We start from the raw sequence: 14,002 nt of genomic DNA on the forward strand, positions 1-14,002 counted from the left end.
CTCATGTATATCCTACCATCATCGTCTCTGGTGGCCCTAGATAGCTGTCTTTGACCCCGCCCCTAGTATCTAGAACAAGCTTCTCCAAGTAAACCTCCGGACTATTGACACTCCAACGAAGCGTGTGCTTCCCTTCCGCTACTTCACCAAGACTGACCTTCCTCGTCCAAACCTGATTCATCACTTCACTGGTCCACTCCGGTGGCACATCGCCCGCGTCCTTCGGGTCACCCAACATACGCGTGAAGTGTTGAGGGTTGTCATCAAGGGAAAGCGAGAACTCCATAAGAAGATTCGGGTCGGTATCTAGGCAGGCATTGATGTATATTGTGGCGTTTAGGGCAGTGGTATGGTTGAAGAGATAGATGTCGTAGTCGACAAATGCCTTACTAGCGTCTTCAAGAGAAGCCCGGGCAGCATGGAAAGGTCGTATTGCGATAGAGCCAGATTCGGTGCGCGTGCCCAAGTAGGGGATATGAGCAAACGATACCGTGTTGTATGCAGTGCCGTTACCGAGCGACGAGCGCTGATAATGCGGGCTCTCAATGGATATGTAACCTGCTGTTTCTGGGAAGCCTTGGAAATCGCTGGGTACTTTAAAATTGTTCACTGGAACATGTATGATATCGTAATATGGATAGAATGATGGCGTTGATGTTACATCAACCTCTACGGTGTCGTTGTATCCTTCTGGCACCCGTGTCCAGTCGATGGTGATGTTGAGGCGTTGTTCGTCGACGGTCTGGTTGAGTTTACCAGAGCTTGGTGTTATCGATAGCCAATCCACCGCGATATCACCGAGCTGCCAGTCGAGCGGAATGCGGTAGTCACCTCGCATAAAGAGATCAATAGTCCGCTGACGAGGCCCATAGGGACTCATCTCCGGTACCTTGGCTGGTGACTTGGTGAAAGGCAACGATGGATCGATTGACTCAGCCCATCGGCCCTGGTCGAGTGGACTATTGGAGCCCTCCGCATAGATACCAAGATTGCCGACGGAGAACTGCATGTTTTGACGCAGTTGAACGAAGGAGAGATTTGACACTATGTCACGAGATGGGTTCATCCAATTCTTGGGCTTTCCTGTGTCGAATGTCTCGAGTTTGGCCTGAGACATGATGTTACGCCATTTTCCATCCAGGACAGCGTCGAAACCTTCAACTAGATCGTAGTCATATTCGAAGTCGGCCAAAATCTGATGAGCAAGGGCGTTTGCAGAGTTCCTTCGCTCCATAGCATGACGGTAGTTCATCCCAGTGCGAACGTTTACTGCGTAGTATGTGGCGCCCGATACTAGGGGATAGAACAGGAGCTCGTAGAATGCGGCTTTGTGATCGTCCGGCATCTGGTCGTATAGTGTTTTGGTTCGGCGCGCAAGCGTGTTCCATCTTGTCAGGACCGTTTCCGCTTCATGATAGTTCAATACTGAGTACGTGTCTGGTTGGACCATCTCAAAGCGGCGCATTCCAATGAGATAGTTGAACTCCATCAATAGAGCCGCAATATCATCTGCATATTCTATGCCGAACTCCCTCTCGGCGTAAAGGCGCATATACTCCGGTATCATGTCGAAGTCGAACTTCGAGATATCCCAAGCTAAGTCCATAGCGAATCCAAGAGGTAACTCCAAAGGCTTGATATCACCCACATTGATGACCCAAACCTGGTTCGCATCGCGCCAGTAAGCTTGCAAAAGCTCTTTCAACACTTTCGACTGCGTTCGTTAGGAAAAGATTGATCATGCAAGCTGCGCATACTGACCAAGCTGTTGGTATTTGACCACTTGTACGATCGCGGCCTACCAAAATACTCGAAGTGAAAGTAAACACCAGCACCGCCTTCCCTAGCAGTCTCGTTACCAGTGGGTAACCGCAGAATCTGGCCATGGTTATCATCGGGCATGATGATAGTGACATCATCGGGAGGGTTGAGTCCGGCTGCATAGTACGTCGCCACTTCCTTATATATCGTCCATGCTTCTACACTTTGTCAGTATGGCCTAAACCTGTTGTCTAAGGAACTACTCTTACGGTTCACTTTCTGATCACCTAGTACTTCTTTGAAGATCTGACGCTCGACTTCAAAAACTTCTTGAAGTATCTCCAGGGCATCGTCACCAACTATCGCACTATCACTTGGGCCGCGCATACCCAGCGTCACATAGCTTTCGTTGGATTCCATCCTGCGAATACCCTCTTCCATAAATCGTGTGACGTTTTCCTTGTTCAACCTCCAATCCCAGGGCCCGGTCTCAGTCGCGTTCCATTCATTGGTGGCCCTTTGCATCGGCTCGTGGTGGCTGGTAGAGATTACGATACCGTAGTCGTTTGCGAGCTGCTGATTTCCTGGGTTATCTGTAAAGAAAATATGACCTGGCGCTGGTGTTGTCGATCCCCACATGGCAGGCCATAAGTAGTTGGCTTTCAACCGGAGTAGCAAATCGAACACGTGGGCGTAGAACTCGGTGTCGAGAGGATAGTAAGAGGAGTTGTGTCGTGCAGCCCACCATGTTACTAATGCTGGTGCTTCGTCGTTGATAAAGACCCCCCTGTATTTGACTGATGGCGGGCCATGAACAGTGACTTTTGGCAGTGCGAAGATAGCGGCGTGTTTCTTCGCCGGCACGTCCGCCCACCAATGATATCTGTAGTAAACCATCAATCACCACCCAGATGTATACGATGAAGATGCTTACGGAGACTGCCCACTTTGTTCGGCAAGCGTGTGTACACCGAAAATAGTACCGCGTTTATCGCTGCCCACAACAACCAGCGCCCACTTCACTCCGGCTATTGGATCAGCTATCACAGCCGTTTTGAACACTTCCCATTTCCCCTCAAGATCTGATGTGTCAAGACCTTTCTCGGAGGACAGATGACGGATGAGTTTCGATCCCACCGAGCCGACGATGATGCCCATTGATGAAGTCGATATTGTAGAGTTAGTAGTGGCGTTACTGAGCGCGGGTCGGGTTCCAGTGATCTGCTCGAAGTCGTCCACCAGGCTATTGAGCGCGATGTGAATACCCACGAAATCATCTGCGTCAGCTATGACGGTAGCGCCAGCAATATCCAAGGCTTGATCTCCAGGCTCGAAGCCCACGAACTTCTCCTCGAGCAAAGCATGCACCGTGTATTTTGAACAGGCACAAAAGGCCGCGAAAATCTTCACAACCCGCATCGCTGAAAGACGGGAAAGGTGCGTATGCTCCTAGCTGAGCTATGAGGGATCATTCTGGACATTATAACGACAACGTCGGTGTAACGAAGACTGCGCGGGGAACTTGCCCGTAATAGTAATCCTTTCTGCGGAGGATCTCCAGCCGCATGTGAGTTTCCAGCATCGTCATACGAGCGGTACAAGGTTCCCCAACTCTTGGCTATACAGCGGGGGGAATATGCTCCTCCTTGGACTGCATGCTGGGGCAACTGGTGTGATCATCTGGGGTCGCTAAACCCTGAGTGGGGTACAATGTGTTTGTCGATTCTATGAGCTCGGGTCAAAGCCATCCGCGACCGAATATCCAAGGTAGTCTACGCGATCTACGCGTACGCTGCATCGTAACATGACTGCATCTTCAATGGGAGCAGCAGATGGGTGGGAATTGCAAATCGTTGCCAATGGCTGCGCAACCTCGTGTCTAGCGCGTCTTCTCCGCATTGTGCTCGATAGTTGATGTTTGGCGAATTCGGCTACTATCATGATCATGAATGAGTGTTTTGTATATAAAAAAGAGTCTTTGGTCACGGTAAAGCCCGGCGGTATTCTTCCGTGGTAGTTGGGAGCTGTCAAGAACACAGGATGAAATCGCGTTGCCGGCTGATGACGTCACGTGTTCTAGCACCGGTTAGGTACGCGCCGAACCTTCCATGCTGGGGGTCGCGGAACCCAAACGCGTTCTTCTATGCCTACCACATCTTGTCCGCATCCGCATCACGAGAGCGTTTCTGCGATATCTTTGCGCTGTGCTTGCACTGTCCTGAGTCTTCTGTCATTATTCTAAGTTTGTTTTGCAAGACCTGGGGTTTGTCGCATTACGCCGATAGACCCTCTCAATGACCAGCCCGAACCGAGACCAGGCCGCCGTCTGATTTAACGGCGCACACCATTCTCCGTTAGTACTGGAGAGCTATAGTGCCTGTGTGTCGCAAACTCTACAGCAGCAGCTAACAAAACACCATATCAACTACCATGTACTGTTACCCGATCTGGGCCTCGAGAAGCAGCCCGGCCCGCTGCACTTCAAGTCGAAGAAGTCCATCACCGTATCGGCATCCGTCGGGATATCATGCGTTACGCTCCCTGCCTCATACGCTTCGAACTTGTCGCCGTACCGAAACCTCGTCCATCCTTCGAAAGGAACGTCCTCCGTAATCTCCGTCGGTTTCTGGCTCACATCAAACACGCTCGTCCACTGTTTGATCTGCTCACGGAAGTTCTGTGGATACAGTACGGTGTCTGCTGTGCCATGGAGAGTTTGGAACTTCGGTCGAAAGCCGCGATATGTGGGATATGCGTTGCGCACAAGAGCTGCCCATTGCGGTCCGTTCTTGACGATCTGGCCAGTGGCACATGCCTCACTCCAGACGTCGAAGCTGTCGCCAGCAAAGCAACCGAAGGGTACACCGGCCCATGCGCTTCCTGCTGCGAATACATCTGGATAACTACCAATAAGGACTGGGGAGGTATGGAGTCAGTGTGTGTCTCACATGCATCTCATGACGTCCGGGCTTACCGTTGGTCATCATCGCGCCTGAACTCGTTCCTGTAACGAAAACGCGGCCTTTGTCTGCATGGTACTTTTCCAAAGTCCAGCGCACCATGGATACAATGCCTAGCGCGTCGCCTCCTCCGTTGTGTGTGAGTGACTCTCGGCTACTCACATCCCAGCATTGATCCGTGTTCAGCGTTGAAGCATTGGGATAGATCGAGATGAAACCATATTCGTCACCAAGCGAAGCCCATGGCCGATAATCGAAGACCTGCTGGGCCGTCCCTAAAGATGAATGTACGAAGTCAGTAATAGTCTCACAGACAGTTCGTACACGGGAAAATCCCACCATGGCACCAATGGGGTGACACCAAGATCGGGGGGTTCGGCGGAAGGTTGGCCGGCACGTAAATGAACATCGAGACATTGCGCGGGTTAGGCCCGAAGTCGGTGATCTCCGTGAGCTTTGAGGTGAGCTGCGCGGATGCCACAGCTGCGAAGAGCACAGGCAACATGGAGTTGAGGGCGAACATGGTGTCGACTGAGATGAAGGTTGACCGACCTAGTTCCGGAGTCCCTGCACCATGGAGGCTTCTTATAGCTATCCTCGACCGGAGTTCCACAGAAGCAAGTAGTACGGCGATCTATTCTGTACCCCGTTTCCAGCGCCGGGTGCATGGCGTTGCAGATCGCACTGCAGCGTACATCTGAGCATGCTCTACGTACTAACCATTCGTCTAGCCCTATCACGACACGGAGGAGAACGCATATTAACCAGCATCTATCCTGCGATATTTCTCCGCAGCTGTTCCCCGTTAGCGTCAATTCCAAGCCTTGGATATGTCCACACCGTGCATACGCCGGAATGTCCAGATCACATGCTATAGGCTCGACGCTCTAGTTCCTGCAAGAGCGCGGACGTGCCAAGCATACAGTGGACTATTTTTTGTCGCGCGATCATTCTTTCTTCCAGCATGGTCACTGTGAAACGCCCCTGCGACCGCAATCGGGATTTTACAGCGCGCGATTCAAGTCTCTTTATGGAACAGACGACTACACTGGCACGATATATATATGCTCTTTCACAATGTCACAGTGCATCGCGATATCGCCTTGATACGTAAATACCTCGAGTATGTCTGTTCTGGTCAGAAGGGAGTCAAACTCTGGATCAACCCGAGGCCTTGTTACCATTTTCTTACATGGCAACAACGATGTTACCCTTAACACAAGATGAAGTCTTCCGGCAAATTGAGCAAAAGGCTAAGCGCAAGCAACACGAAAAGACGGCGTTCACCTCTGGCGTTGTCACTAAGCTCCTGAAAGACTTGTACAATCCCGACCTACAGGGTAGCCTATTCTTCTACTCTCAGGACAAAAGCGGTATTCCCAGACATAAAGTAGCTACACACGCAGCGAATCGAAAGCATTACTGCTCGGTCGCTCTGGAAACCGCGTTCAATGCAGAACATTGGCATGGCCAGTCTAGGCCAGCAGCCTTCCGAGGTAACTGGCCTCCCGGCACAATTGAGGGTCTTATTGGAGACGTTGATGAGACCGAGTCCTGCATCGAGCCATGCCCCAATTGCGAAGCACCAGAAGATGTCGCACATTGTATGTGTGGATATAACGCATGGGTAAAGTATCTGCATGGCTTCTGGCTCTCTCACTTACTGCTAAAGGACGTCGGTCCTCGCGGTCACGGTGTTTTTGCGCGCAAGATGATTTACGACTCTACCATTGTAGGAGAGTACACAGGCCAGATCTTACTTTCTAAAGACGATGGAACTCCAGCTCATGGACGAGATGCTTATCACGTTGGGATCTCGATCGGTAAACCAAACTTAGACCAGACTCAGACACACGCCACAGCTTCTATAGACGCTCTTCATACCGGAGGTGTAACTCGCTTCATCAACCACTCTTGCAATCCGAATACGGAATTTGTAGAAATGGTGTGTTTTCTGGAGCGTCGAGCCGTTTATATAGTCACGAAGCGAAAACTCGCTATCGGCGAAGAGCTGACACTAGACTACGGTCCGAAATGGTTCAAGGGTGACCAGTACTGTCTTTGTAATAAGGCTGACTGTAGGAACCCACCCAAGATATCTGAAGATGTTGATACACCCGGGGTAGGGGTAAGCGGAGATGAGACCGCGGACGAAGGTGGGGACGAGGATGATCCGGAGGATACCTCGACAGCGTCGGATGATAGCGCAAGCTCCAGCGAAGCATCCGATATATATGCTCATAGCCCTGCTTTCTGAGTAGCTAACACAAATTCCTTGACTTATACGGAAAGAACAAGATCTCCGCGTTCAATCTAAAAAAGAGCCGTCCTTCCGTTGATCAAAAGTGGGTCAGCGATCTTCTCTTACTTGAAAGCCTCACCAGTAACTGACTACCCAAACTCAAGCTTAGTCGCGCGTCCATACGAAGGCTACGTCAAAAGTGCGCGGAATTCAAGATCGGCTCAACTAGGCCGTCGCCCGGGCAGACAGCTATTCGGTCCTTCTCCACGTGGATCGTCATTCGGAGGTGACGGAGCAATGACGACCCGAAAACTGGGGAGCCTGAACGCGATCGGAGGTGCTGACATGAGATGATAAAATGACAACGGGCGTTCTCCGGTCGCTCAACTCGCCCAACTCGTCCCTGACGTTTTCCCATTCGCGAGATCATGTGCGCATGAGCCTTCCGATGGCACCGCCATTGTAATGCCGTTGCGCCGTTTAGGATGACCTAGTAACGGGTGCCGTTAGCGCAACTCATAGGGTACAATAACTTGCGATGGCTAGCTTTGTCCCTCATCTCACACGATCTCAACTACAGCTCGACCAGCTTGCGCTGCAAAATGGCTAGCCGGCGGCAGCCCTCTCTATCGCGACTGCTCTTCTGGGTGACGGTCTTCGAGTCTGCCTCACATGTTTTGTCTTCTTCAAGTCATGGCATATCTCGTGAGCCGTTGTGGACGTTCGCCGATCCACTGGTCGGTACAGTGGGCTCAAAACCTGGTTCTGCCATCGCAGGCGGTAACTCCTTTCCCGGCGCAAGTCTACCATGGGCAATGGCGAAACCAGGCATTGACACGAGCTACATTGGACTTCCGAATGGCAGTGCAGTGGACGCCAATGCCGGATACACGCCTCTGGGAAATGTGACAGCCGTGAGTATGACGCACGTCAGCGGATCCGGCGGAGCTCCAACCTGTCAGTTACCTGCTTGCTCGGACGGAGCCAACGAGTATTAACGAGAGACAGATGGATTGATCTCGCAAATGCCGCTCTATGGCAACCTCGCATCTATCAACCTCGCCGATAACATGACTTATGCACAGAACCGCAGTCTGGAATTGGAGTCTGCAACTGTGGGCCTCTTCACTACGACTCTAGAAAACGGCATCAAGATCGAGATCACTTCAGGGAACCACACCGGATTCATGCGATACACATTCCCCCACCCAGCAGTCCCTCTGAACAATCTTTCCACATTCGACGTTGATTCAACGACGGCAGAAGCCCTTACAGCCAATGACAACGATGCGCATGTTCTTGTGGACCTTACACACGTGCTTCCAGCCTACTCGTCGATGGCCTACTCTCAGAAGTTCCTGCACGGGCAGCTACATATCGGGTCTTCCTCGAACGGGTTGCCGTCATACCACGGATCGGCGACCTATACAGGTGGATGGCCACAGCCAGAATCCCACACACTTCACTTTTGCGGGAACTTTAGTGTGCCTGCGGGATCTGTCCTGACCCCGACATCCGACTATGTGCAAGGAAATCGTTCGAGTATTGCCCATGGCGCTGGGACACTCAGTTGGCAATACAATCCTTATATGCCACCAAGCTTCAAGGCCCGACCAGTGCCGCGTGGATATCCCGACATTCGATCCTATGCTGGAAGCGGAATGGGCCTAGGCGCTTTGTTCAGCTGGTCTCCTCCGGAGGAGCGAGTCAACGGCACCCTTGCTCTTGAGGCCAAGTTGGGAATCTCGTACATCAGTGCTGCCCAAGCATGTTCGCACGTGGAGAATGAGCTTCCTGATGCTAAGTCCTTCGATGATATCGTCGATCAATCGAGACAAGAGTGGGAGGATAAAGTACTGAACAAGATACAGATCGGCGACGATGGCCATTCCACAAGTAACAACAAAACTTTGAAGAGAATGCTTTACTCTGGGCTCTATCAGACAGGCCTGATGCCAACCGACAAGACCGGCGAATGCCCTAATTGGGAGTCAAACGAAGCTAAGCCATACTACGATGACCATTATACGCTTTGGGACACTTATCGTACCCTGCTTCCCTTGTATCACCTGATCTTCACGAAGCCGTACTCGCGCATTCTTTCTGGTCTCATCTCCATCTTCACCGAAGAGGGTTATCTACCGGCCGGTCGTGCGGCAAACTGGAATGGTCGCGTTCAAGGTGGCACACACGCAGATATGGTCCTAGCTGACGGTTTCGTTAAGAGCATCCGTGCACTATCCGGCGAGACAGGTCGCGGCGAACTCGACAGCAGCATCGATTGGCAAGAAGCTTACAAGGCGGTGATGAAAGACGCGAACGTGTTGCCCGAGCGCAACGTTGATCCGGTCGCATTCGATGGAGCCACCAAGGAAGGTAGAGGCGCCCTGGACGATTATCTCGCCCTTCGCTTCATCACACGCAACCACACCCGCAGTGTTTCTCGTGGCGTCGAGTACCCGCAGAATGACTTCGCGATCTACAGCATGGCTTCTGGACTCATGAAATCTCAAGGAGACATCGATCAGATGCGCAATCGATCAAGCTGGTGGCAGAACCAATGGAATCCCATGGCAAACACAACCCTCCACGGCACGGGTACATTCACTGGCTTCCCAGGCCCTAGAAACGCGGATGGGACGTGGAACACCACTGCTTACGACCCGCTGAGCTGCGGAACATGCGGTTGGGATGCAGACATCTACGAAGCCAAGGTGTGGGAGACTGCGTTCAGTGTGGCCCCACACGACATGGCCAAAGTCATAGATCTGATGGGCGGCGACGATGCTTTCGTTCGTCGGCTAGACGCCTCTTTCATTCCAGGCTTCGGCACATCAGTCGGCGCAAACAACGATGCCGGCTCTGCTCTCTTCAACCCAGGAAACGAACCATCCTTCGCAACGCCCTTCCTCTACAACTACGTACCTGGTATGAACTGGATGACAGTCAATCGGACCCGAGCTATCGTCGACGACTTTTACAGCGACGATCGTAACGGATACCCCGGAAACATCGACGGTGGTGCGCTACCCAGTTGGTTGGTGTTCAATCTCATGGGCATGTATCCTGTGTCTGCGCAGCCGCTCTACCTTCTTTCCGCTCCTCGGTTCTCTTGGCTAAAGGTCTCGCTGTTTAGCGGAACGGCAGCCGTGACGTCTTTGAGCATTCGCGCCCAGAATCTGTCAAGCACAAGCTATTACCCGCAAAAAGTTACCTGGAACGGGCAGGAACTCGATCGAGCTTGGTTAAAGCATAGCGAGCTTGCGGAAGGAGGCGAGTTGGTGTTCTATATGGGTGAAGAGCCGAAGAAGTGGGATGTTGGTGAGCGGCCGTGGTCACTGTCGACATCGTCGCTGTAGGCGTTGTCGTATGAGTCGCAAACTAGAAGAAAATCTTTTAGGGTAGAAGAATACATTGTATTGAGAGCCATCTAGTCTTGAAAGTTCAACAGCGTGAATGCAGCAAGAGACGACAACAATTCAGATCCCTACACCTCACCAGCCAGCTTGCCCTCCATTAACCAAAAGGGTGTCAACGAGCTTGCCTTCCATGGAAGCTTCGATTGTTACTAGCCCAGTCGGCATATCAGGCAGGGTAATCTGTCCCTCGCACATTGCACACACCCTTCTTTCCTGTTTCACTTCACTCAGTACCATAATCATCCCACTCATCTTCGGCGCCAGCGTGCCAAGTTGTGTTATCGGGGCAGAAACGTGGATAGTCAAACCTTCACACGACTTCTTTTGGCAGTCGGCAACTGTCACATTGAGTGCTGTGCCGCTTAGGACTGTCAGGCTTGGAACGATGAATGCCTGACTCTCGATCTGAAAAGTCTGTTCTGGTACCTCGGGTGCCTGAACGGAGAAAGACGTGGCATTTCGAATGGCGGGTCCAGAAAGCGAGAACGGGAAGTAAGTCGTAGTTCCGTATTCACCCCCACTGCGACCAAAGACTGAGCTGCCCGTCTCGATTTCTGGCTCAAGTTGCATTTCGTGGTCGCTCATGCGAAGGGTGAGTGATTGCGGTGGTGAGCTGCCCGCCGGTGTGAGGATTCTGACCTTGCCCGAAAGCATCAACTTCCCATCCTGGCCGAAGTCAAAGGTCGTGTTGAACGGCTTGACCGGCATAATAGCAATCGATTCGCGGAGCTGGACACCCGCAGGCACAGTATTGATGGCACGACCCATGAGCTCGGCACACGTATCAAGAAAGGCCGTTCCTTGTGCGAAGAGAGCACGCATCGTCGCATTCTTATCGCTTTCGTAAAGCCGTTTATCGGAGTTCATCGTGTCGTTGTAGGAGTTCACCAACGGTCCTCCCTTCGTCCCTGTACCATTGAGATATTCGCCGAGGACGTTTGGGTCGAAGACGCCGCGTGTAGTGTCGAAGTTACTACCGCCATTCGTGTTATTGGGCGTGACGAAGCTGTCGTCTACAGCCTCCGGGAAGCCACCCTACATTGATGAGTGAGTATCGTCTAATCGAATGGCAGCCAGAAACCTACGTGGTGGACGCTGCCGAGAGTGTGTCCGCAAGCCGTGAGCCCAATAGCATCCACCTTGTCAAACCCAGCGCGCTCGAAGAACAGCAAGGTTTCTTCTAAATCGGTCTCCGGTGCTGGAACTCCAGTCGTCTTCCCAGCTGCCGTCGCATCAACGCGACCAGGTCGAAATGGCATCTGCGCGCCTCCGCAAAGATTATTTGACATGACCGTGCCGAGCGCAACAAGATCGGCCACTACCGCTTCATCAGTACCGTTTCCATCACCGATCACCCCGTCGAAGCGATGCACTTACTAGAAATCCCCTCCCCGACAAACGGCCTCCAAAACGAAAAACTATCGTTAAACGCACTCCCCTTGTTCTCTTCCCTCGCTGTCTCAAATCCAATACTAGCATCAATACCTCCCGTGCCGGCACTCACATTCGCGGTAATAAAGTCGTGGAACATGACGCGCATCCATTGGGCTGCCGTGGTGCGACCACTATTGAGCCCTGTCGTACCGGTCTGCGAGACATAGTTTGTGCAGGGTGTGATTGCGGATGAGAAGTTCGAAGCGTAGGCGCCCCAGTTGTCGACGAGGATGTGTTCGAGGAAGGAAAGAGCAGGGGTGGGGTAGTAGAAAGCCGCACGTGTGATTGGGAGTGTCAAGAAGATTGAGAGGGAAAAGGTTGTGGAGGCGAAGAGTAGCATTTTCGCTTGCCGGCAGGCACTCAATCTATGACTAGGATACTGGTGGCATTCGAGGGTATGCTGACGGTAACCCATCTTATATCTTGTTCTCATGCCACACTGCTTCGACTGTATTTGGAATATTGCCTCTTCCGGGTGCAGTGTAACATGGCAGCTATCAAGTGATCTAGATCTGCAGGATACTGCCTTATGCCCAACTACCACTGGAGGTATAATCGGTGGCAGTATCTGATAGGCTACGCAGTGCAGCGCCGATCCAACCTGCATGATTGGGCGTGATTAGATAAGCCACGGTAAGCTGACATTCTTCTACCAGTCGAACCTCATACTCTTCCCGCAGCCCACACACCACCTAACTTGAGCCATCGTGTGGCAACAAGCGCTACGGCACCCACACCCATAACGCCTGCGGCACAGAACCAGACGCCCTTGAAGTTCTCTACCGCACCATTTCCCTCGCCCTTGAGTGCGCCCATGGCAGGGTTGCCGAGCAGCCCACCGAAAGCAGCGACTAGATACGCCAACCCGAGACGCACGCCGATGGCGGCCTTGTTGGGAGAGAGTTCCGTAATAGCTGGACCCGGTATGATAATGACGCCGCCCGAAAGGAAGCCGTATACGATGCTGATAGCGATGAGACCGTACAATTCCTGCGCGAGGGGCAGCATGCAGAGGGTGATGATGCATGCGACGGTGAGAGGAAGTAGGGTGTTCACACCGCCGTACCTAGAGTTGTGAGTCCTGGGCTATTACGAATATTGGATTTTGAGAACGTACCTGTCGGCGATGAAGTTTGGAACAAAGCGCCCAAAGATGTTGGCCGCGTTCATGATCGACAACAAGTTGAATGCCATATCCTTCGACACACCGAGCTTGATGGCGTACTCCTGGATGAAGAAGAACGGCACGAACGAGGACGCGACAAACAGCGTAAAGGCGACGACAAAGATCGTGTACGGTAGATCCTTGAAGTGGTGAAACCCAAAGCTGGAACCCTTGGATCCGTACTGAAGCTGCAAGCGCATCACCACAAAAGCGACGGCGTTAGTCACCAATATGATGAGCGCAAAGATGCGAACAGCCCACGCGAACCCGACGCTGAGGAAGAGAGAGCGTAAGGAGAGAGTGTAAGCGATACCGGCAACACTAGCACCAGTCGATGCAAGACCGGTAGCCAGCATGCGCTTCTTCTCGAAGAACATGGCGAGCACAGCGACAGGCACAATCGCCATCAAACCGCTGCCAATGCCCATACACACTCCCTGAGCGAAGAAGATGGCCCAATAGCTCTTGAAGAAGGAAGTCAGGATCAAACCAAGTACCTCGAGGCCCGTGCCAACAGCGATGATACTTTTGAGATATCCCCGATCAAGCAGCATACCGCCAGGCAAGCAGCCAATCGTGGTGAAGAAAAGCTGTATCGATCCGATCCAGGCAATACGCGACGCATCCTGCTCCGGCATCAAGGTGTCGACGTAGTATGTTTGGAAAACCCCAAATGCATTTGGTAAGCCCCAACTGTTCGCGAACAGAATGAATCCACCGAGAACCTGCATCCACGCCACCTTGCCATGATCAACAGGGTAATCCTCATTAGCTTGCGCACTCGCTGTGATTTCGTGCGAAAGCAGCTGTTGTGTTCTTTCACGCTGCGTCTCGTGGTATGAGAGCAAACTCTCTCTTTCGGGATCCATGTTTCCGGCTTTAGTCTGGGATTTGGTAAGGTATGTCGATAGTAACGATAGTGCCTAATAATGGAGCGCTGGTGTACAAGCTGGCCGTGCTATGTTGCAACTGGATTTTCTCAGGGTCGATGCTTGATGGGGCGCTAGCGGGTAGCATGCCG

The 14,002-nt window shown here is 52.2% G+C and overlaps 5 protein-coding genes across 5 annotated transcripts; 1 reads left to right on the top strand and 4 right to left on the bottom strand.

Moving 5' to 3' along the window:
• Position 1: 1 nt before the first annotated feature.
• Positions 2-2,286, bottom strand: J4E93_005352 (uncharacterized protein; the record flags this gene model as incomplete). Its single annotated transcript, XM_049343273.1, has 3 exons — positions 2-1,714; positions 1,762-1,979; positions 2,025-2,286. 3 exons carry the CDS (start codon positions 2,284-2,286, stop codon positions 2-4), a joined length of 2,193 nt encoding a protein of 730 aa, XP_049199366.1.
• Positions 2,287-4,186: 1,900 nt separating this feature from the next.
• Positions 4,187-5,244, bottom strand: J4E93_005353 (uncharacterized protein; the record flags this gene model as incomplete). The annotated part of the gene is made up of 3 exons (XM_049343274.1): positions 4,187-4,677; positions 4,736-4,996; positions 5,061-5,244. 3 exons carry the CDS (start codon positions 5,242-5,244, stop codon positions 4,187-4,189), a joined length of 936 nt encoding a protein of 311 aa, XP_049199367.1.
• A 2,534-nt stretch (positions 5,245-7,778) lies between these two features.
• On the top strand, positions 7,779-10,322 carry J4E93_005354 (uncharacterized protein; the record flags this gene model as incomplete). Its single annotated transcript, XM_049343275.1, has 2 exons — positions 7,779-7,920; positions 7,972-10,322. 2 exons carry the CDS (start codon positions 7,779-7,781, stop codon positions 10,320-10,322), a joined length of 2,493 nt encoding a protein of 830 aa, XP_049199368.1.
• Positions 10,323-10,744: 422 nt separating this feature from the next.
• J4E93_005355 (uncharacterized protein) lies at positions 10,745-12,156 on the bottom strand (the record flags this gene model as incomplete). Its single annotated transcript, XM_049343276.1, has 4 exons — positions 10,745-10,750; positions 10,809-11,417; positions 11,468-11,580; positions 11,817-12,156. The coding sequence occupies 4 exons, from the start codon at positions 12,154-12,156 to the stop codon at positions 10,745-10,747; spliced, it is 1,068 nt and encodes a 355-aa protein (XP_049199369.1).
• A 323-nt stretch (positions 12,157-12,479) lies between these two features.
• Positions 12,480-13,850, bottom strand: J4E93_005356 (uncharacterized protein; the record flags this gene model as incomplete). Its single annotated transcript, XM_049343277.1, has 2 exons — positions 12,480-12,882; positions 12,934-13,850. 2 exons carry the CDS (start codon positions 13,848-13,850, stop codon positions 12,480-12,482), a joined length of 1,320 nt encoding a protein of 439 aa, XP_049199370.1.
• Between the last annotated feature and the right edge of the window lie 152 nt (positions 13,851-14,002).

The sequence above is a fragment of the Alternaria ventricosa genome, assembly GCF_023758065.1.
Source record: "Alternaria ventricosa strain BMP 2768 chromosome Unknown scaffold_8, whole genome shotgun sequence".
Lineage (NCBI taxonomy): Eukaryota > Fungi > Ascomycota > Dothideomycetes > Pleosporales > Pleosporaceae > Alternaria > Alternaria ventricosa.